The 23,823-nt window shown below is 48.1% G+C and overlaps 1 protein-coding gene across 8 annotated transcripts in view; it reads right to left on the bottom strand.

Moving 5' to 3' along the window:
* Positions 1 to 23,823, bottom strand: part of PHACTR3 (phosphatase and actin regulator 3) — a 295,584-nt gene that overhangs the window by 4,226 nt on the left and 267,535 nt on the right. For all 8 annotated transcript variants that reach the window (XM_048498148.1, XM_048498144.1, XM_048498146.1 and 5 more), the window contains 3 exons: positions 12,326 to 12,381; positions 3,402 to 3,463; positions 300 to 440 (listed from right to left, as the gene is read on the bottom strand). In XM_048498148.1, the coding sequence (XP_048354105.1) occupies positions 300 to 440; positions 3,402 to 3,463; positions 12,326 to 12,381 (259 nt within the window). The remainder of the gene's footprint in view (positions 1 to 299; positions 441 to 3,401; positions 3,464 to 12,325; positions 12,382 to 23,823) is intronic.

Here is a 23,823-nt window from a genome sequence, read left to right as displayed (position 1 = left end):
GGGCTACGTTCTAAGGTGCACTTGACCAGGGCAATTCCACAAATGCGGCTGAGCTCTTTCACCATTACAGAAGCTCTCATCGAGCGTCCTCTGACGAATTCTGGAACACCAGTGCTCCTCACTGGCAGGGGCTGATGGGAATTGTAGTCCATAACATCTGGAGTGCCAAAGGTTCGCCACCACGGTGTTAGAGTAACAAGATATTACTTTTTTTCTTTTTGCATGTAATTGGCAGATCCCATTATGTTGAAAAAGGATGTAACTGTGAACCCAGTAATGACCATAAAACGGAAGCCTACCTTATCTGCTGCTGAGAGTCTTGTCCATGGCTTGTCTGCTCGTCTATCGTAATCCTGTGCTTTTGCCACTTCCACATAATCGCTGAATCGTATCAAAATTTTTCTGTCTCTTAATTCATCGACTGTGGGTCTTTGATTAAGCTTGAAAGAAAGAAAAAAGAAAAACCCACGTGAATATTACAGGGATGACAAAAGGGCATTTTGAGAACACCTGCATTTTGCCTTTGTGATGACTGTAGGCAGTTTAAGCCATTGAAATTGATGAAACCCTATGCGGTGTTAAAGTTATACAACTGTTTACTCAAGATTTAGGAGCCCCGTGGCAGAGTGGGAAGCTGCAATACTGAAGCCAAAGCTTTGCTCGTTACCTGAGTTCGATCCTGACAGAAGTTGGTTTCAATTAGCTGGCTCAAAGTTGACTCAGCCTTTCATTCTTCCAAGATTGGTTAAGTGAATATCCAGCTTGCTGTGTGTGTGTGAAGTGTAGATGACTGGGGAAGGCAACAGCAAACCGCCCCATTAACATAGGCTCATTCCGCACATGCAGAATAATGCACTTTCAAACTGCTTTCAGTGCTCTTTGAAGCTGTGCGGAATAGCAAAATCCACTTGCAAACAGTTGTGAAAGTGGTTTGAAAATGCATTATTTTGTGTGTGCGGAGGGGGCCATAGTTTGCCTAGTAAGCATTGGGATGTGATGTCACCCCCATGGGTCAGTAGTGACCCCCTCCCTTCTTTTTGGCGTTGCAGAGTCAATAAAATCAGATCAAGGCTTAGCCACGCTCTACAAAAGGAGAGTTGGAGGAGGTGAGGAATGAATTAGCTTTTCAAGTGCTGGATCCAGCTCTCTGAGAGGTGGGGAGGGAGATAGGCAGTGCCAAGCTTGGAGTGGCGGGGCACTTGCGAGTATCTTTAGGGTTATCTTTACTCTAAGGTTGTGCTCCAGTGTCATCCTCTCTCTATAATCTCCTGTCTACACACAAAAAGCCAGCTTCTCTATGTAGGTCACTTGTTGCATTATAAACTAGTTCCCAACTGGGAGCGTATCAGAATACACCTCTGAGGGCAGAGGCTGTGCATCTGTTCAATGGTGTTCAAGAGGTTTCAATTAATACACACCTCCAAGACACAAGTTACTTTTTATACCAGAAAAGTGGTGGATCGGTCAATAGTAGGCAAGTTGACATGGTTTTACATAGAGTGCATTTGTCTTGCCTGTTAACAATGCATGCAGCTGTATTCTGAGCCCTTGTTCACATAGCAGCATATGAATGTGCCAAAAGTCTTCGGGTATCTGTGTAAATTGGGAGTTCCCAGAACAGTCATCACCTTCTCTCAGTGATGCTGATCTGCACCTGCTCACTCATATTCTTTCTGAAAGGACCTGGACTCTTCCTGAACTCATAACAGCAGAAAGGAATGAGGAGAACTCTGTCGTAGCTCTTGAGACCTTACTGCTGCTGAGATTCTAAGGCTTTTCATCACTTGAAGCTTTCTTCACAGCTTCAAACATGAGTGAGGAATAATGTCCTTTTCTGGTCTATTTCTTTGCTATGAATGAAGCTTTGAGATGTGTTTAGAAATAATCTTATCTGGTCAAACGCTTGGATGTTGTTCTAAGCTGCAAATATAGTTCATCTGTACTGCCAAACTACATACAGTATATCTACAAAGTTCTCCTTAAGGAATGAGTGAAATTCTTTCAGAGAGGTGTTCTTAGCAATGACTCTCAGATTACCAGGAGCCTGCTACAGCACAGAGCTGGACTTGCTATTTGCAATGTCCAAGCTCTGCAGATCCTTTCCCTGAACTCTGCAGCAGTTGGCCAGCTCCAGAGCTGCTTGCAAAAGGATGCAGAGCTGCATAAAGAACACCAAATCCACAGTCCTCAGATGCATGCACAGAGACTCTCAGCAAGGGAGATCCGCAAATGAGCACGTTACAGCATCAGGGCTAACACCTGATGGGAAATCACTCATGCTGAAGAACGTCGTATAGAAATGCACGTGTTGCTCAGCAGATGGACAGCTGGCTTCAGACCTCTCACAAACATGGAAGAAGGATCTGTCTATTACAGCTGCGCTTCAGCAAAGAATAGCCGTGCAAAGGCAAATGATGGCCAGTTAGCTGCACGCAGATCTTCAACCTGTCATACTGGATCTTGCTACTGCCACAGAATTTCCAGTCCTATATAAGGGGACTGCTTGGCTGAGACGTATCTAGGGGAAATGTAGCCCAGTGCAAAATCTGAGTTCTCCACCCCTCCCCCCATTTGGGCGGCCGCCCTCCCCCACCAAAACCAAACAATGTTTTTTTGCACCAGGTCTTGAAGCCAGTGTATGGACCTGGGGGGAAGGAGGAGGGGTGTGGGGTGATTTTCTCCCCCCCCCACGTGACTAAATGGCCACAGTCCAGGGACACTTGACCCAATTTGTCCCCCTGGACGGTACGCCCCTGCTGCTTGGGAAACATGTTCAACAGATTGCAGCTGAGGCAATCTTGCCTCAGTTTCCCTGAAGCATCTCTACTGCAAACATGATTATTATTTTTTGCCAGAACCTCACTGCAGAGATCTGCACAGCTTATCACACACACAATAACCTTTATTGGCTTTAGGTATTAAACAGTGGTTATACACTATTATTAAATAATTAAATTATCTGCACAGCTTGTGAACTTGGGACATGTTCAGCAATGTCCCAGCTGTAGACCTATTCAAGTTTGGGGCAGGTATGATTTCTCTGGAGTTTGCTCCACCTGTGACTGTCTGAAACTGGATCGTGTGTCAAGACTATATACAAAACATGGGGCATAGTCCAGACAAAAAAAAATCACTGTCTAAATCTCACTGAAAGCAAGAGTGTGGGAATTAACTATTACCGGATTGACCCCTATGATCTCCGATACTTTCTTCAAAAGGTTCTTCAGGTTGGGGGGTGTCACATGCAGGTGACCTACCACTGTTATCAACTAGCACGCCGGGACAACTAGCCACTTGTTCTAATCAAGCTCAAAAGGAATCCTATGTTTTCTGTAGGACCTTTCTTATGAGGCACGTGTGCAGCATGTCATCAAAACGGCGGAAACCTGGAGCACTCTTACCTTTCTGGTCAGCCTCTGCTTTATCTCCCTCCTTTCTTCCTGTTCAGTTTGGTCATTCCTTTCTGCAGAAAAGATGAAGAGAGAGATGACTTTCCTCATGAAGACCCACTCTGCAGGCTCCTATTCTGCCTCTGCTCTCTGCCCACCTTGCCTGGGGTTCTGCCAAGAGCATCACACACCGGTGGCACACTGAAGCCAATCTTAGGACTTCGCGCCGATGACCGGCGAAAGCGGGCTTCCACAAACATAAAGCGGCCAATCCGGTGCCTCTGTTAGGAAAATGAGGGGCGTTCCTTCCTTTTTCTTTTTTTAGAAGGAAAATCGATAGACTTTTAGAAGTCTAAATGATCGCTTTGTGATGCCACATCTCTGTCTGAGTCATCCGTGCTGCCCTTACAAGCTGGAACATCGTATAGCAGCTGCTTCAGGGAACGCACGTTCCTCATACTCTTACTCTGCCAACCTCCCGTAATTTTGTTGATTAATTTATAACAATAGCCAGCCTCTGCGCCCACACATTCCTCTGCCTCCTACTATTCTCATGGTGCCAATCTTAATATAGATCCTTGATGTCTTTTGGAGGGTTTCCTTTGTTCCCCTCCTCTCTCCGCAAAGCGATGCTCTCGTCTCACCTAAGCCTGCTTGCTTTCCTGTGCTGTAACCATTAGTATTCAAGCTGTGATAACTCCTACATGTCGGAGCTAAAAATAGACGGGAGTGCTGTAATGTTGTGTGAAATATATCCTTAGCCCCGGGATACGAGTTAATGGATTTTTCTATTTCAAGGGCTACACGTTACTAAATTAAGACATGCGCCCGTGACCTAGAAGGAGCTGGAAATCTGGGGAGGGGGGGAAATCATTCACAATCTTGAAAAGTGGGGAACAGCGGGGGCAATTTTGCTTTGTAAATGGCAATCCCACCCAACTGGCGGTATTTTCTGCAATGCATCAAAGGCATGATTTTTGCATACAACATTAAGCCAACAGCCGCTGAAGATGCTGCTTGAAGGGGGGGTGGGGGGGAAGGGAGCTGGATATTTTTAGAACTGGGTTCTGTATTTTTGCTGTCTGCAGAACGTTTCTAAAAAGGCAGCCACATGGAGCTATTTATAGAAGGATAGTAGCTGAAAGCGGCACGCTGTAACTGAGGAGAGCCTGAAATCTTCGCAGCCTTGACAATCAGCGTGCCAGACGGCGTGGCATACCCACACACGCATTGCATCTCACTGGATTGTAATTCTATTTAAGGAACAAAAACGTCAGCAAAGGTGCTGATTTCTGCAGAGGTGGTCTCAGATGGGCAAACAGATAGGACAAAAGACATGCCGATAAGATTTTTTTTTTACAAAAATGCTAACTTGGGGGAATCAGCATTCTCCTTCTAAGCAGAAATAACCCCCTATTTGGTCTGATCTTTTTGTTGCCTAGGAAAGATAAGCAAACCCGATCTACATTGTTCCTCAAATGGGTAGGAATCTGTGTGCGGGGGGGAGGGGGGTTATTAAAAATGAGAACAGATGGAGCTTCTGCTCTGTTGTGACGTCAGACTCCGTGTTCAGGGCAGTCTGAATCCCAGTGCCAGGAGACAACAACAGAGGAAGACCTCAGTCTCTATGGCCGTGATGGCAAACCTTTTGGCTCTCCAGATGTTATGGACTACAATTCCCATCAGCCCCTGCCAGCATGGCCAATTGGCAGGGGCTGATGGGAATTGTAGTCCATAACATCTGGAGTGCCAAAGGTTTGCCACCACTGCTCTATGCTCTTGTCAGTGGACCTCCTGAGGAACTGGTTGGCCCCGTGTGAGGCAGGATGCTAGACCAGATGGACCACTGGCCTGATCCCACAGGGTTCTTCTTATGTTCTGAACTCCTGCCTCCAACCTCCCGCCCCCATACATGGAATTAGTTGTAAGTCTGGGGAATGCTTTCTGCACATGCTTAAGGCATTCCACCATTAGGGGTCTCAGTGCCTAAGGGTTAAAAATAAGTCTGACCCAGTGGCATAGCGCCCAGGGGGCAGAGGGGGGCGGCGTCTTGCACCAGGCATGCAGCGGGATGGGGAAATTCCAAGGGCATTCCGGAACATGGGCGTGGCAGGGGCACAGGGCACACACGTGCCCCGGGCGCAGCTCCCCTTTGCTATGGCTCTGGTCTAACCCCAGTTCAAATTTCCTTATCAAAGGGTTTCCTTATCAAAGCAATTCAGACAAACTCCACCAAGGTGGGATTTCTTGCAGCTCCAATCGCATGGGTTATTGTCACTGGCCATGAAAAAGATGTAGTGTTGATGCATGGATTTCCCATGTATTCAGTCTGTCTCACATGAGCCAACCACTATTACCACAGCATGGGACTCAACCACAGCAAAATGGTTCCAATGTATGAATCCACTCTTTTTTGTCTGAACGGACTGATCTGGAGTAACAGCTTGATTTCTCCCAACCATTAAGGGCTTGAAAGATAATGTGGATCAAGCAATTAGTCTTTGCTGATGGAGGAATGTCCCTACTTCCTTACAACCTTGCTTTATAATATCACAACATTACACTCTTACTGGGGAAAACTAGAGTTCCATAATAGCAGGATTGCTGAGACTGCCCTTGGATCAATCAATTATTCACAAATCCAGCTCTGGGCTGATCAGTCTTAATGAAACACCTCCACCAAATCTACAGCGCTGGACCCAAGAGCATAATTTCACACCCCTTCTCTTGGTAACGTTTCTAAATTAGCTCTGACACTCAGACAACTGACTGATTAAGATAGAAACAGTTGCATTCTAATAGAAGCGAAACTGCCTCAATTGGAACTATGCTGTTCTCTGAAAGCCACCAAGGAAAAGGAGGGAAAAGAGTTGGTTTTATATCCCACTTTTCTCTCCTGTAAGACGTCTCAAAGCAGCTTACAACACCTTTCCTTCCTCTCCCCCCAACAGACACCTTGTGAGGTAGGTGGGGCTGAGAGAGTTCAGAAAGAACTGTGACTTGCCCAAGGTCTCCCCACAGGTTTCTTGTGGAGGGGAAAACAAACCCAATTCACCAGATAAGAGTCCGCCACTCAACATGGAGAAGTGGGGAATCTAACCTGGTTCTTCAGATTAGGGATCTCTGGTCTTAACCAGGACACCACACTGGCTCTCTTAAACTTCCAAATCCATTTCCCGCTCCATTTCAAAGGTACCATTGCTGGAGATGTAGCAGACACTTCTTACCAGCCACAACTGCCAAAACAATGGAAGACTTGGATCCAGTGGTGATTGTGCTGAGCTACTGTACAGAAGGACTTTCTGGAGACAGTCTGTGCAAGCCAAAGACATCATCTACTACGGCTTTTAAAAGGGGCTTAGGCATTCATGAAGAACTGGTCCCCCAAGGGCTACTGGCCACGATGAATTTAGGGATCATCCACATCCCAGTGCTAGGAGGCAAAATCAGGAGTGCCTTGGCAACTATGTCCTTTGTGCTGGTTGGCCCTACAGGGCAACTCATTGGCCAATATGTGCAACAGGATGCTTGGTTAGAAGGACCACTGATAGTAAAAGGACCATTGGTCTGATCTTAAACGTATCCCGTTACTGGAGCAATGGAGTTTATTCCTATTCAGATCACTGATGGTTCTTTCTGACCACAGCGCCTGTACCAGTGTGGAGTAGTTGATTCCAAGCCAGTGAACCAGGATTGTTTTCCCACTCTTACACATGAAGCCTGCTGGGTCACCTTGGGCCAGTCACAGTTCTCTCAGAACTCTCTCAACCCTATCTACCTCACAAGGGATCTGTTGGGGGAAGAGGAAGGGAAGGGGTTTGTAAGCCACTTTGAGACTCCTCAGGGTTCAGAAAAGCTCTGTGCAAGGCAAAGATATTGTCTATTATGGCCTTTAAAAATGGGTTAGACATTCATGGAGAACAGATCCGTCAGTGGCTTACTGGCTATGATGAGTTAAGGGGTCATCCACACCCCATTGCTAGGAGGCAACATCGGGAGGACCAACTCACTGGCCAATATGGTGCAACAGGGCAAGGTGGACCACTGCTCTGATCCAGCAGGGCTCTTGAACTCCTCCTGTTGCTGGGTCAATGGAGTGTGTACCTGTCTAGATTACTTACGGTTTCTTCCTGGGCACAGCACCTGTACCATTCAATCTGCTCCCCAATTGCTTTGGCTGCTGCTTGGAGATCCTTTATCACAGGGGCACTGTTGGTTCATGGTTTTTCCCATGGCAAGATACCAAATGAATGCTGGAAGATGTGTTTTTTTTAATTGTTCATTTGAATCCAACATACTGGGGTTGCCACATCTCAAAAACAGCTACTTCTAACGGACACACTTAATGGAAGCCACCCTGAGCTAAACTGGGGAAGTGGGATAAACACCATTTCCCAAAGTAATCATCAAAAAGATTTAAGAGTTTTTAACCCTTTAAAGAACGGAATCGTTTAGAGTCGTTTACCCTAACCCTAAACTTACACCATGGAGGAGGAGGAGGAGGAGGAGGTGGAGGAGGAGGAGAAGAGTTGGATTTATATCCCCCTTTCTCTCCTGTAGGAGACTCAAAGGGGTTTACAATCTCCTTGCCCTTCCCCCCTCACAACAAACACCCTGTGAGGTGGGTGGGGCTGAGAGAGCTCAGAAGAGCTGTGACTAGCCCAAGGTCACCCAGCTGGCATGTGTGGGAGTGCACAGGCTAATCTGAATTCTCCAGATAAGCCTCCACAGCTCAGGCGGCAGAGCTGGGAATCAAACCCGGTTCCTCCAGATTAGAATGCACCTGCCCTTAACCGTTACACCACTGGTGCTCCACAGCATAAGGGGAACAAATACCCCTCAGACATCCGCCTGCCAAAGGGTCTTGATTTTTTTAAAAAAGAATAAAATTGTGTTCACAGTTGTCCTTGCAGCAAAGATCCCAGGGAAACCAGCACTCAGCTCTCCAAGTTCAAAAATGCACTTAAATAATTTTAGAGTATTGTTATACCACATGAACCTTTTGTGGGTTGTCATCAGAAGGGGCTTTGCTGTTGTTGCTGCTGCTTTTGTGCAAAGGACACAAACTTACTTCCTGGTGTGCCAGGCAATTTCCAAGTAGTGATTTGCACAAGCGCTGCGAGACATTTTGTAGTCAGTGCATAAAAGAACACAATGCCGCTGTTGCCAAGGAATAGTGGCTGTAATCAGAAGAGTGCTGGGCCAAAACTTACTTTCTCTACAGGCTAGAGAGAACCGCATGCCTGCAATCAGTCCAGACAAAGCGGATATCGCAGAGGGCAAAGCAACGGGGGAGAAAAGAAAGAGGGCGAGCGAGAAAAAGAGCGAAATCCTGGAATGCTGTTGTAACTTAGTGACCACTGCAGACCTGTGCCTACATGGCCCTTGTAAGAAGTGCACAGAGATGAGTTAATTGATACAGGAGACAACCTTGAGGATGCGCTCATTCCCATTGGTTTGTATTCTTAGCATCGAAAGCGCACCATGAGCCAATCCTGCAAGCTTGTGAGAGTTCCATTTTTAGCAGATTTATTTGCACTGGGAAGAGCTCCCAATCTGCTGTCTCTGAAATCGATGGGAAGCCCTCCATCAGCACTCGTCTGGGAAGAAGCCAACTCGGGGTTTAAAAATGTAAGGAGCCGCTGCAGATCGGCGCGGACACTCCAGAGCCAGTACTGTCTGGCAAGGACGCCGGCAACAGTCTTTCCTGGCCCAGAGATTGTTTTAGGAATTACTCTTTAAGAACTTTAATTGATGCTTGTTATCCAACAAGACGCACAAAAAGGATCACTGCTAGTAGAGGAAGAGTTTGGCTGTACACCCTCCTTTCTCTCCAGCAAGGAGACTCAAGGTGGCTTACAAACTTCTTCCCTTCCCTTCCCAAGAACCGACACCTTGTGAGATAGGTGGGGCTGAGAGAGTTCCGAGAGAACTGTGACTAACCCAAGGACACCCAGCAGGATTTATGTGAAGGAGTGGGGAATCAAATCTGGTTCTCCAGGTTACAGTCTGCCGCTGAAATCAATGGCAGGGATCTGGAAAGCTCATGCATGGCTTGAAGCTCATGTGGTGGAGTGGGGAATCAAACCCAGTTCTCCAGATTAGAGTTCACCATTCTTAACTACTACATCCCGCTTTGTTGCAAAGGCACTGAAATTTGGGCATTGTGAAAAGGAAAGGCAATTCTGTTCAGCAAAAAGATTCCCAGAGTAAATCTAGAGGAATCCCAAATGGATGGAGTTGCTTCATCTGTAAATGACATCCTAGAACCTTGAGCTGGAATGAAGGTCTTTTCCCTTCACTCAGTTCCCGTCTGGTTTAAACCAGTTCCTCTATCACCAGTCTGCCCTACACTCAGCTCATTATTTCAAGAGTAGGAAGGCTACCAAAGGCAATCGGCATGCAGAAGAACTTTGATGTACATGGTGGGTGCCAGAGACAAGCGCTGCCTTGAGAGCGGTCATGGTGGCTCAGTGGTAGAGCATTTGGTTGGCAGGCAAAATGTCCCAGGTTCAATTTCCAGCACTACCTGTCCAAAGAATCAAGTGGCAGGTGATGTGAAAGAACTCTGCCTGAAATCCTGAAGAGCCACTGCTAGTCTGGGTAGACCAGAGGTCTGCAACCTGTGGCTCTCAAGAAGTTCATGGACTACCAATTGGCCATGCTGGCAGGGGCTGATGGCAATTGCAGTCCGTGAACATCTGGAGAGCCGCAGGTTGCAGACTCCTGGGGTAGACAACACAGACCTTGATGGACCAATGGTCTGATTCAGTATCAGGCAGCCTCAGGTGGGGACAGAAGATCCCACTTTTTGCATCAGCCATTTCACTATGCCTGTCTTCTAATGGAGAGATAACATGATCTACTATAATGATGCCTGGCACCCATCTATAAGGAGAATCTGGCCCCACCTCTTCTTTGTTCCCCTCCCCTATGTGATTAACATCAGTGTCAGGAAGAAAGGAATGAGTAAACTAGGCAATGAGTAAACTAGCTGATTTGAGGCATGCTCAAGGAACACCCATCACCTCCTGGGCTTGTATCACTGGGCAAGGTACACCCATCACCTCCTGGGCTTGTATCACCGACAGCTGGGCATGGATCAAATCTCTGTAGAGAACTGGTTTTTCTCTCACTGCGTCTCCCAAGCAGTCACTAGAGTGGCTTGTCCAGAGAAAACCCATATGCACACAACTGGCTGCCAAGCAGAAGAATATGAGCCACTGAGGGGCACTCAGTACAACTGCAGCTGATCTTCCATTAAAAAACCTCATAGGAACATGCCCAGAAATGATGTTATTACCGGTTAGCGACTACTGCTGGTAAGAGAACATATATGAAGCACTATATCGGCAATCCTTTCAACAAGCAGCCTTATTAACCTCACACTGGGGTTGCATCTGAGAGACGCTCAGGCTCACCTAACGCCACCTTTCAAATTTGTGGCCGATGCAAGATTTGAACCTGCATCTTGTCAGCTCACATTGCTCAGATACCAAGCTATGCAAGCTCTCAATGGAAGTTCAAGTGACCTTGACTGCAATGAAATCAGCGGCAGGGGGCTAGAGAGCTCATGCACAGCTTGAAACTAATGGTAGTGTAATTGGAAGTCAATCCTGATAAGTTCAGTGGGAATTCTCACACATTCACGTGCGTAAGTTTGTGCACCAACTCCCTTAAGTCTCTGCATGTTAAATATTCCCTCTGATTGTTTCCAGGGAGTTCAAGAAGGAAGTGATCCCTGCTTTGGCCTTTAGGGGGTAGCTTTACTTGTGGACTTGAATGCATAAATCAGTTTATCCACGATGCACTTTCTGAAAAGGCATTTCATAAGATGTCGAACAAGTGTGCAGCCGAGCACAAACCAGAACTGAAATCACTGATGGCACATCATTAAAACCTTTTAACCCTCTTTTTTTGCAATGCTGGCTCCTATTTTTGTCTGAGCTGGACCCTCCCATTTTAGTGTCAACCGACAGATTTACAAACACACACACCCCCAGCGTCCAAACCTCAAATGATGTCGCTGAACTTTCTCAAGACTCTTGGACAGGCCCTTCCAAAATGCACGCTGCCTGAGCAAACCTTTCAGTTTTGTTGGAGGTTTCGCTTCAGGATACATTGAGTGGCGATGCTAAAGAACATGCTGTTACGATAATGTGCCTCTCGCGTGGCTTTAATGCGCAGCTGGGACTTGACATTCGAAAGGTCAGGCTGTTGTGCAACCAATTTGTTTGCTGGGGAAGTCACTCTTCCGCATGGCCGCGTGGCCTGCTGCACTTTTTGACGTATAAGAGTGTGGCTTTAGTGGTGCATTTTCATTCTCTTTAGGGAGGAAAAATTATACCAGGTCCTCAGTTCCCCAAGATAAAGGTAGGTGAATACTTTTCACTTTCCTAAATTAGTTCTGGAATTAGAGGGCATGCCGTGTCCTTCTTTTGAGGCCAATGAGTGTAGATCTGCTTAGGGTGGAATAGATGACCCCACAACTCATTTCTGCTATGGACTCAGAATGTACCAAGTGACTGGCTCCCAGCCTCAGTTTCCCTCCTGTAAAATGGGAATTTACAAAATGTAAATAGTTATGATGTCGTGCACCAATGAAAGTCAACCAGATGCAGAGTTTGGAAACACTTTACCCATTACAGTAGACGTGTCTGCTACTGGTAAGGATTGGGTTAATGTGAAATGTGCACTATTTAAGTCTAATCTAGGAGAAAAGATCAATTTTAAGAATTAATGTTAGATTACCTAAGATACTAGCAGTTCCTTAGAAACAGAAAAACAGGCAAGAGGGAGAAATTTCATCGCTCCTGTACCTTTGCTCAAATAAGGAAGATAAATTCTTCCCTTGAAGCATGCAAAAAAAAAAAAATACACGAGACGGAAAAGGAGGAATTGCGACTCAGAAAAAAATATTTTATAAAAGGACTTACGTTTCAAGATATTTCTTCTTTCTAGCTCTTCAACAGCAGGTCTTTGGCTCAGTCTCCTGCGGAAGAAAACCAAGATGACGTTTTGCACCATTGTCCTTTGTCCACAAAAGTCCACTTTTGTTGAAAAGAAAACAAAAAAAAGTTGGCTTGGAGGTCCGATCAACTCCGAGATCTCTGTGCCATCCCAGAGGGCAGCGCCTGTCTCCCTGAGAGAGAGAAGTCTTCCTCTAGCTAGCAGATGTCCCTTCCTGGCCAGACTGTCCCACTAACACACATTCCTCTCTGCTCGCAGGAGGAGATGCCAGTTCATTGCAGACGCGGCTACTCCGGACTTTTAAAAACCCCTGTTGCAAAACCGTATTTTTCCCCCCTGGGTTTCAGTTCCAGAGACTCTGGTTAGATTTCTGGAGGAGTCATCCCTGCTTGTCTTTGCGGGCGCTTCCTAGATTTCAGCACGGACAGCTCCGCTCGCGAACCCGCCTGCCTGCAGCCGCCGCGTGCGAGTGGAGCTTTCCTCCGAGCATCCCCGGCCCCACCAGCGAGCGACACCGCCCCTTTTAACTCGCGCCGCCTCGGGATTGATTCCCAGCGTTCGGATGAGCGCCGCCCCGCCAAGGGAATCGCTCGCGATGGGCGTGGAGCAATACCTCCGCCCAGGCGTTCAGGGCGGTTTGCAGATCACAAAGCCCCCGGGGTGGCGCTGATAGAGAGGGAAGGGAAGACAGAGGAGGGAAACGTAAATAGGTGGCCTTGGCCAGAATTGGCTGTGGTCTTCCCCGGGGCTCGAAGGAAGCGGGGCTCAGGAGAAAGACCTTTCCCCCTTTTCCTCTCTTTTCTTTTTTTTTCTGGTCGGGAAAAAAACTTGCCAGTGAGGCTAACGTGAAGGATGGGAAAGCAGGAATGAGTTGTTAAAGGGGTTATTTTAAAAGTGCCTGGCAAAGCCACAGTTTATCCCAGGTTGATGTACTAGGCAGATGGAGGTAGGAAGGAGCTGCTGCTGCTGCTGCTACTACTACTACTACCACTACTACTACTACTACTACCCGTAGCAATGGCAAATAGTGTTATAGCTGATGATAATAATAATAGCGTAGGCAGGAGAGACTGCTACTGCTACTACAGAAGTAAATAATACAATGGTAGTAGATGATGATGCTCTGACCTGGATAACCCAGGCAAGCCTGGTCTCATTAGATCTCAGCTGCTAGGTAGGGTCAACCCTGTGAAGTATTTGGATTGGAGAACAGCAAGGAATTCCAGGGTCTCTGCTCAGAGGTAGGCAATGGCCTCTTCTAAACGTAGCTCGCCTTGAAAACCTTATGGGGGCATCATCAGTCAGCAAGAAAAGAAAAGAAAGTAGACTGTGACTGATGATAGAAAAGGAAGATGGCTCGGCTTTAACTAGCATCCAGTCTCCTCCTTCCCTCTGCAGCGCCCTGTGCTGACTCCAGAGGGTCCCCAAATGACGTGCATCAATGGCCTTCAGTCACAGGGGAAGGCAGCAAGGGGCACTTTTGCAGACTCTCTTCCCTTTGTAGTTCTTAATATCGGAACCATTAATAAAAAGGGTATTAAAACACTTCTTCCCATCTATTTTTTTCCCAGTTATCTTTACAACATCCTTGTAAGCTGGTCACTATAACATGGGGGGGAGCTACAACTGAGAAGGAGCAGTTGCCATCCCACTAGAGACGCACGGTAAGTAGGCAGCGTGGGAGGGTTAAAGGGGAGCACCAGGTGCCCTTGCTTAATCCCTAATCCTGGAAGGGAACCGGGTTTGATTCCCAGCTCTGCCGCCTGAGCTGTGGAGGCTTATCTGGGGAATTCAGATTAGCCTGTACACTCCCACATTCGCCAGCTGGGTGACCTTGGGCTAGTCACAGCTTCTTGGAGCTCTCTCAGCCCCACCCACCTCACAGGGTGTTTGTTGTGAGGGGGGAAGGGCAAGGAGATTGTAAGTCCCTTTGAGTCTCCTGCAGGAGAGAAAGGGGGGATATAAATCCAAACTCCTCCTCCTCCTCCTCCTCCTCTTCTTCTTCTTCTTCATCACCACCACCACCACCACCACCACCATCATCATCATCATCATCATCATCATCATCATCATCATCATCATCATCATCATCATCATCATCATCATCATCATGCCAGTAGTGAGATCAGAGCCAGGAACATCCTGGTTTGCACTCTTACCCCCATTGTGCCCAAAGAGAGGTCTTCCCACAGCACATTGCAATTCCAGTCAAACTCGTAATTCTCAAGTTTGCCTTGAGTCTGCACAGAAACACCACAGTGTGCTTGTTAAGGCTATTTGCCCCCACCTGGTGAAATGCCCCATTTGTATGGTGTTCTCAGGACCCCCAAACAACCCATCTGTCCACCCACCCAAGAGGTGCTCTGCACACCGGCAAAAAGGGCACCGCACCTCACACAAAGGGGCAAGAGAAACCCGTTTGTTTAGGAGCTCTAAACACTCGCAGCATTTGATTAAGGGTCGATCCAGGACACAGACCAGTGGACACGTAAATGTACACTTGATGGCCCTACTCCATGTGATGGTAACATCAAAGGATAACTGACATGTGAACGGGCTACAGACAGATGCTTCATGTCTCCACAAAACATACTTCTTGTCAATACACTGAATGTGTGACAATCGGGAGCCACTGACCGATTAGTTGGGTTAAAACAGACGAAAGTGAAATTGTGATAAGTGGTTTTGAAGATCAGTGGATTGTTATTATAAGACTTAAAGAAAAGTATTTTAATCATCAATAGTGGCTATTAAGTTTGAATTTTAAGTAGGTGCTCAAAGAGCAAGAGGTGTACATTTTTACTGTTCGCATTCGATGCAGATGAAATTAGACGTCCTTGAGTGTACTTTTTAATAGTTTGTGATCTTTTTATTTTCTTTGCTTTTGTAAGTGTTTTAAGTATTAATAAAATTTAAATACATGTTAAAAACATGGATATGTTTTTAAATACATGTTAAATGCATGTTAAAAACATGTGAACTGACTTCAGTGAAAATTGTTGTGCTTGAGGTGGGATCAAAGTTCTGTCACCAGTGTTAGATGATGTCCCATTATCACCTGCAGGTCAGATTTCAGAATGGAGAGGGATTTCATTATCCCATGCACGACAGATAAAAGGATGAAGTTGCAGCAGTGGCGTAGGAGGTTAAGAGCTCGTGTATCTAATCTGGAGGAACCGGGTTTGATTCCCAGCTCTGACGCCTGAGCTGTGGAGGCTTCTCTGGGGAATTCAGATTAGCCTGTGCACTCCCACACATGCCAGCTGGGTGACCTTGGGCTAGTCACAGCTTCTCGGAGCTCTCTCAGCCCCACCCACCTCACAGGGTGTTTGTTGTGAGGGGGGAAGGGCAAGGAGATTGTCAGCCCCTTTGAGTCTCCTGCAGGAGAGAAAGGGGGGATATAAATCCAAACTCTTCTTCTTCTTCTTCTTCTTCTTCTTCTTCTTCTTCTTCTTCTTCTTCTTCTTCTACGTGTGAATGTGTGTGTGAGTGAGATAGAGAGAAGAAGAAGAGGAGGGGGAGGAAGAGGAGTAGTAGTAGTTTGGATTTATATCCTACCTGAAGGAGACTCAAGGTGGCCTACAAACTCCTTTTCCTTCCTATCCCCGGAACAGACCCCTTCTGAGGTAGGTGGGGCTGAGAGAGTTCCGAAGAACCGTGACTAGCCCAAGGCCACCCAGCAGGAGTGTAGGAGTGCAGAAACACATCTGGTTCACCCGATAAGCCTCTGCCATTCAGGTGGAGGAGCAGGGAATCAAACCAGTTTCTCCAAATTAAAATCCACCTGCTCTTAACCACTACACGGAGAGAAATCAGGTCTGCTGACCATATGCCTGCATAGGATGAACGTGGCAGCTTTTGATTATCTTTTGCACAGCTCTGATTCATTTTTAAAGTTATCTGCAGACGTTGGCAGATAAAGGCAAGCACAGAAGTTACCTCTTGCGAACTGGCCAGCAATGACCAAACCTCTTCTCCAGAATAAAGTTAACTCAGGGGATGGGGCGGTATACAAATGTAATTATAAATAAATAAATAAATAAACTCACAGCTGACTTCTAAAAGATTTAGGAGGAATCCCTTTCACAGAATTTGCAACAGGTATTGCTTTGCTACGATTCCTTCTGTCCTCCTCCTCCTTTAGGTGTATTGGTCATAGAAGTCCATATAAAACCATTGTCTTTCCCATAAGTATCTGACAAAGTGAGTTCCGGCTCACAAAAGCTGATGCTGGAATAAACTTTTGTTAGCCTTAAGGTGGCCCCTGATTTCTGTGTCACTTTGTTAGAATCAAAACAGGCCCTTTCTGCTCCCAATCTTCACATAAAGATGGGGGTGGGGTGAGCCCGGTGGGCCTTACTCCCAACCGCCACCTGGATATTGGGGCTGGGTCAAGCCCCACATGCTGGCATTTAACTGCACCTCTGACCCAAACTGCATGGGGAGTTGGGGCAGGGGTGCAGCTATGCCCTGGTCTAGGACCACTGGTTTTAATGGAATTAGATGGGAGTAACTCTGCCCAGGATTACACTGTTAGTTGTTAACCCTCTTTTGCCTTTCATCTCAGCAGATCCACAAGTCCTCTTACTACAAAAATAACAATACTGTAAAATGGGTAAAATTAGACAATAAGAATCAAGTTGAACTGTTTAAAAGGGCAAACTACAAAAAGCACAGTGGTACTAACAGACCACAAGACCAGCAATGGATCATTCCTCCAGAAAACACCAGTCCCCTTTATTTACTCCATTATCCATCTAAAGCAGTGGCGGAGCGCCAAGGGGATGGCGAGGGGGGTGCATCGTGCACCGGGCGCACGCCTGGGGGCGGAAAATCCCCCGGCCCCTCCCCCTTTTCCCCACATCCCCGCAGTACACACACACCCCACGGCACACACATACCGCCCCCCCCTTCCCACACTTACCTACGTTCCTTTTCTCTGTTTTTAGTACTTTTTGAGGCTGAAAAAAGCAGCCTATTTACAGTTCAGGCTAAAAACTGCCTGAGGAACTACAGTTCCCAGGAGAACTTGGGGCTCACAAGGTCTCCTGGGGAGTATAGTTCATCAGGCAGTTTTTTTTCCCTGAACTGTGAAGAGGCCGCTTTTTCAGCCTCAAAAAGTACTAGAAATAGAAAAGGAACATAGGTAAGTGTGGGAAGGGGGCGGGGTGTGTGTTCTGCGGGGGGAGGTGCCGCAGGGGGAGGTGCCACGGGACGGGGGGCGGAAAAAACACACTGCGCACCCGGCGCAGTTTGGGCCAGCCAAGCCTCTGATCTAAAGTCTTCTGGAATTGGACTGTTTTGGCATTCTGTTTAAAAGCCAGCAAAAGGTGTCTGGGGGCCAGACTGGTGTCTGGGGGCCAACACTGAAAAAGTCCTGTCCCACATTCCCTTGCACATATCCTCCCTCCCTCTATAGCTACTGCCTACAGGGGCAGAATATCTGCAAACTGTAGGGGGCAGTAGTATTAAGCAACGTGAAGTCGGCACGAGACTACCGTTTTTAACGGCAGCCCCGTGTTTGTTCTCATACGTCGTTGACTGGAATCAGAATTTGATCCAGACAGTTTCTGCTTCCCAGGCTTTCCCCAGAATCCAGTTCCCGGAACCTTTTTACCGAGACGAACCTGCTTTTCTGCAGTCTCAGACGGCACACGCTGACTGGCGCTCGGAGCTTATCTCCCAATCAAAGACCTCCGCGACCTGCTGTGTGCAATCCCAGGGCTCAGCCCATTTGAAATTATGGCTGTCCGATGTAGGTTTCCCTGGAAGCTTTACATCAGATTATGAAGGATATATAAACTGGGAGGAGAGGGATTACATGCCTATCTAAGAATCAGAGTGAGATAAAAGCAGGACTTGGAGCGCTTATGAATATTAAGGCTTTGTGTGTTTACATACAGGCTGCGATAAGCCCCAGATTTCCTTTTTTGAAAGCCGAACGTCCCCTATTTTTCACACACACAAAATGCAAAAGTGCAATAAAAAAAATTTTTTTGGGGGGGGGGTGTCCTGTCAAGCAACAAAATAAGACTAGAGGAGACTCTCCTTCCTCCATCCTTTTCACTATTTAAAATTAAAAAGCAAAAAAATGGGCATCATCAGTCATGTTAAAATGGACATTTCAATGCCCCCCTTCCAGGTCTTCTGCCATGCAAACAAATCCCCTTTGGCACATCAGCAATTTTTAAGCATAAGCATGAGCATTTATTGTCATTGTGCACGCACAACGAAATTTACAGCAGCTTTCCTCGATGCACACAATTTCAGACTCATACCCCATCCTCACTTTCCCCTTCCTCCACCCATCCCTACACAGCCCCAAACACATCAACACGAAGCCGCGGAGTTTAGCATAGCCACAGCTCTAGAGTAGAAGCTGTCTCTAAGCCTCTCTTTGTCCTAAGTTTTGATAGGAGCCTGCTATGCGTCTCTGCCCGGATGGTAACAGGAGTTCAAAAAAAGAGTGTGCTGGATGAGGCGGGTCTCTCAGAATATTTTTGGGCTTAGCTTTAGGCTCCGAGGAGATTATAAGGGAAGTAGCTTCCAAGGAGGGGAGAGAGCAGCCAATAATCCTCTGTGCAGTAGTGATCACCCTTTGGAGCGCCTTCCTATCTGCCACTGTACAACTGGAGAACCATACACAGATGCAGTAGGTTAAGACACTCTCTATAGCACAGTGGTAAAAGGACACCAGGAATTTTCCATTCAGTTGTTGTTTCCTTAAAAGTCTCAGATAGTACAGTCTTTGCTGGGCCTTCTTAACCACCGCGGCAGTCTGTATGCCCCAAGTCAAGTCCTCTTTAATCATAATTTTAGTGGATAGTAATTTAATCATAGTAATTTTAGTGGAATCAGTGGCTAGCCTGGGCCCACGTGTTGTGGAGTTCTGGGTGATTTGGTAGCGGGGAGATAGAGGGATGGGGGCACCACTCATGGGGCCAGGGATTCCAGTGTTAATGGGACGGGGTAATTATGACGGTAGGCGGCGGCCTTATGATAGAAGACGGACGAGATATGGTTATGCTCGCTCGCCTTCTGACCTCCGTCCTATCGAGGAATGAGAGTGGTTGGGTTCAGAAGGAAATACCCTGCTTGCGTCCCTGGTGTTGTTCAATGCCAGGTCCATCAATAATAAGACCGCCAGTTCTCGGGGACTATCTCGAGGAGATCAACAGATGGACACTAGCTTGCATCACCCGAAACCTGGAATGCGTGGCAGGTGGGGCCGATGCGCCTTGGGCTGATGTCAGCGCCACCAGGTTTGGCGATGTCTTCACCGGGCTTTCGAACTCAGGGCCGGGGCGAGCGGTGTGGCGATGTTCATCCGTGATCCAATTCCCTTCAGGGCTGTCCCTGCCCCGGAGATCACCGGCATGGAGATGTGTCGACCTAAGTCATGGATTGGCCTTGGAGAGGTTGGCCCGTCCCTTTTTGGTGTACCGGATTAAGCCTAAGCGCACCTGGGGAGACGGCCTGCCACGGTTACTGGAAGGTGGTGGCTGACTGGGCGTTGCCGGTTCCCTCGACTTATTGTCCTGGGTGACTTCAGCGTCCGTAATGTCGATACCTGCGCCTCACTGTCGCGGCAGCCCGTGTGGACCTGAATTGTCATCCATGGCGACACTAGGCCTCTCCTTAGTGAAACTCCTGGCCCCACTCCATGAGGCTGGTCACCGCGCTGGATTTGAGTCTTCGGTTGAGGGGATTGACTTGGTGGTATCCTCTATAGATAGAGTGCCATGGTCCGACCATTTTGCCCTGAAGGTTGGGGATGGACCTGCAGCGCCAACCCTGTCTGAGGCGGCGGGCTGATTTTATGCCGCCCGCGGAGACTTATGGATCCAATTGGTTTTCCTGAATGCTCGCGGGATCCTGAACCTGCGGCGGCACACTCGATGAGCAGGTGGAGGATTGGAATTCCCGGCTCTCGATGCCATCGAGGTGTGTTGCCCCCCGGCGTCCTCTGCGCCCCACGTTCTCGGCCCGGGCCCCATGTGGTATCACTGTGGAGCTCCATGCCATATGAAGCCTTGGGGCCTCCAGGCGTCTGGAGCGAGCGTGGAGGAAATCTTCGTAGCCAGAAGTGGCCTTGAACATCTTATAGGGCCGTTTATGAAGGCCTATGAGATGTAGCTGACCGAAAGAGGCGAAGAGGGCTTTCTTCTCCTCCTCTCAGCATCCGCCCATAGCTCTGCGCCCGGCACAATTGTTTTAGGTGTGATTGAGTCTTTGACCTCCTTGGTCGGAGAAGGTTCTATAAATTCTCAATTGACTATTAGCTGTAGAAGGCATTCATGAGCTTTTTCGCGGATAAAATCACATCACTCCTTGCCAGGACCTTCCCCACACTTTGTCTACAATTGGTGAACTGGAGGCTCCCTTGCCGTCTTCAGGCCCATGTTTTGCCCAGTTTTCCCTGCTCTCGAAGCGCTGTTGACAGGGCCTTGGCTGCTGTTAGACCTACTACCTGTCCTCTGGATCACGTGCCCCTCCTGAAAGCTTGTTAAGCTTTGCGGGAGGAACTCACATTACCTGTTGAAGATTATCAATGGCTCCCTTGGGCAAGGAGCCTTTCGATTGGGTTGAAGGGAAGGCGAGTGGTCGCCCACTCTTGAAAAGACCATCGCGCCGATCCTGGCGATCTGGCCAATTACCACGCCCCGATCTCGAATCTTCTTTACGTTTCACTGGGGAAGGTAATTGAAGTGGTGTTAAGGAGCAGCTTCCAGGGGTTTCCTGGATGACGCATCGGTGTTCGATCCCTTCCAGTCTGGCTTCCGTGCTGGGCATGGGGCCGAGAACTGTCCCCTGCGTCGCCCGTCTGAATCGCTCCGTATGCAGCTTGACCGAGGCCCGGATGGCTGTTGGTATTATTTAGATCTGACATGGCGTTTGATATGGTGCGACCGATCTTTTGGCCCACCGCCTGGCGGCTTCGAGTGCGGGGCACTGTCCTTCAATGGATTGCCCTCGTTCCTCGGGATCCGAGGTCAGCAAGTGTGAAGATTAGTAGGGGACCAAGCCTCCGGCGGTCGCCCACTTCATTGTCAGAATTAAATTGCCTCAGGGGCTATTGTCCCCGCTGTTATTTAATATCTACATGCGACCCCTTGCTCAGTTGGTGCAGGGCTTTGGGCTGGGTTGTCACCAATGCGCTGATGACACTCAGCTCATTCTGTTGATGGAGGGGCCGGTCATAAGCCCCTGCACAGCTCTCCAGCACTGTTTGGGAGAGGCAGTTGCTGGTTGGTTGCAACAAGAGCAGGTTAAAACTCAATCCATCGAAGGCGGAGATCCTCTGGCCCCAGTGGTAGGTGGGGGGAGGGAATTTCCAGCCGCCCGGTGTGGGAGGGGCCTTGTGGCGCCCGGCCCCTCGAAGTCCATAACCAGCCACAGGGGTCCCACCTGGATTCGTCTCTTTCAATGGAGACCCAGGTGGCCCATATAACCGGGTTCGCGTTTTTCCATCTTTGACAGGCCGGCTGGCTCCCTTCCTCTCCCACGCAGACCTGGCCGCGGTGATCCATGCAACGGTCACCTCCAGGTTGGACTATTATGTAACTTCGCTCTCTGGCAGGGCCTACCCTTGAAGTTGATCCGGAAGTTACAACTGGTCCCAGGGGAATGCAGCGGCCCGTTTGCTCCGCGAAGGGCGCTTTCCGTGACCATATTAGACCAATACTGTTATTCGCTTGCACTGGCTCCCGGTTGAATTCAGGATTGTCTTCAAGGTATGGGTGCTTACCTTTAAGGCCTTACGCAGCTGGCCTGGGACCCTCATACCTCCGGGACACGCCCATTACCCCATATGTCCCTACTAGGCCTCTGCAAACAGCAGAGGCCAATTTGCTCGTAGTCCCTGGCCCCTCAATGATGCGGCTGGCCTCCACTCGGGCCAGGACTTTTTACCCAGCCCTGGCTCCCCTGCCTGGTGGAGACACTCTTCCTCCAGCTGTCCGGGCCCTGCGGGACAGCTTGGTGAGTTCCTCAAGCCAGGGCCTGCAAAGACGGAGTTGTTCCACCGAGACGCTGGAGTGTCCAGCCGTTGACTGTGCCCCTTCACCCTCCTATGTTTGGGCCTATTACTATCTATGTGACCCATGCTTTTCTCCCCTCCTGGGAGGGTCTAATAGGAATTGCGGGCATTGTTTATTGTTTATTGTTTATTATTTGCTGCATTTTAAATCTAATTTAAATTATTTACAGTCTATATGTATCTGAAATTTTATGTTGTTAACTGCCCAGAGCCCTTCGGGGATTGGGCGGTATATAAGACTGATAAATAAATAAATAAAAAATAAAAATAACGCCCAGAAATTTAAAACTATTCAAGCCTGAGGAGGATTTACACTGACATGCACATCTTCAGAGGCTCCGGCAAAATACATAGTTATATTCGAGTCCAGTAGTATCTTAAAGACCAACAAGGTTGTCAGAGTGCAAGCTTTTGAGAGTCAAAGTTCCCTTTGTCAGTACACCAACATGGTTCTTCAGACAGCCATATTAGAACCGCACAGGCCATACACAGAAATATAGAGCTGGAAGGGATCAAAAGGGTTATCTAGTCAAACCCTTTCACTATGCAGGAATTCACGACTACTTTGCCCCACCGTTCCTCCAGTGACCCCTTCTTTATGCCCAGAAGAAGGGGAAAAACCCCTCCAGGATCCTGGACCAATCTGGCCTGGAGGAAAATTCCTTCCTGACCTCAAAGTAGGGTTGCCAGTCTCCAGGTGGTGACTGAAGGTCTCCTGCTAGTACAACTGATCTCCAGGCTGCACAGATTAGTTCACTTGGAGAAAATCGTTGCTCTGAAGGTGAACTCTATGGCATTATATCCCATTGAAGTCCATCCCCTCCCCAAAGCCTACCCTCTTCAGACTCCATCTCCAAAATCTCCAGGTATTTCCCAGCCCATAGGTGGAAACTCTACCCAAAAGTGGGGTCAGCATCACCTTGGAGTATGTAGGAAAGGGTCGCAAGCAGTGGCGGAGCTACAAGGGGACAGGGGGCACCATGCACCGGGTGCATGCCTGGGGGGGCGCACAGAAAATCGCCCCCAGGCTCAGCTACACCTCTGGTCATAAGAGCTGAGCACTGACTCATCCCTTCTGGCCTCCTGCTCATAATCCGTCTAAGTCAGTGGTGTCCAACTCTGGTGCTTCAGATGTTCATGGACTACAATTCCCATCAGGCCATGCATCAAGGGCTGATGGGAATTGTAGTCCATGAACATCTGAAGTGCCAGAGTTGGACACTCCTGGCCTAAGTTCACAAAATCAGCATTGCTGTCAGATGGCCATCTAGACTCTGCTTAAAAACCTCCACAGTAGGAGAGCCCATCACTTCCCAAGAAAGCAGATTCCACTGAAGAATCATTCTGTCAGGAAGCTCCTCTTAACATTTAGCCAAAACCTCTTTTGGTTTAGTTTCAACCCGTGGGTCCTGGCCCTTCTTTCTG

The sequence above is a fragment of the Sphaerodactylus townsendi genome, linkage group LG05 (assembly GCF_021028975.2).
Source record: "Sphaerodactylus townsendi isolate TG3544 linkage group LG05, MPM_Stown_v2.3, whole genome shotgun sequence".
Lineage (NCBI taxonomy): Eukaryota > Metazoa > Chordata > Lepidosauria > Squamata > Sphaerodactylidae > Sphaerodactylus > Sphaerodactylus townsendi.
Note: the sequence above shows the minus strand (reverse complement) of the source record. Positions and strands in the feature narration are given on the sequence as shown.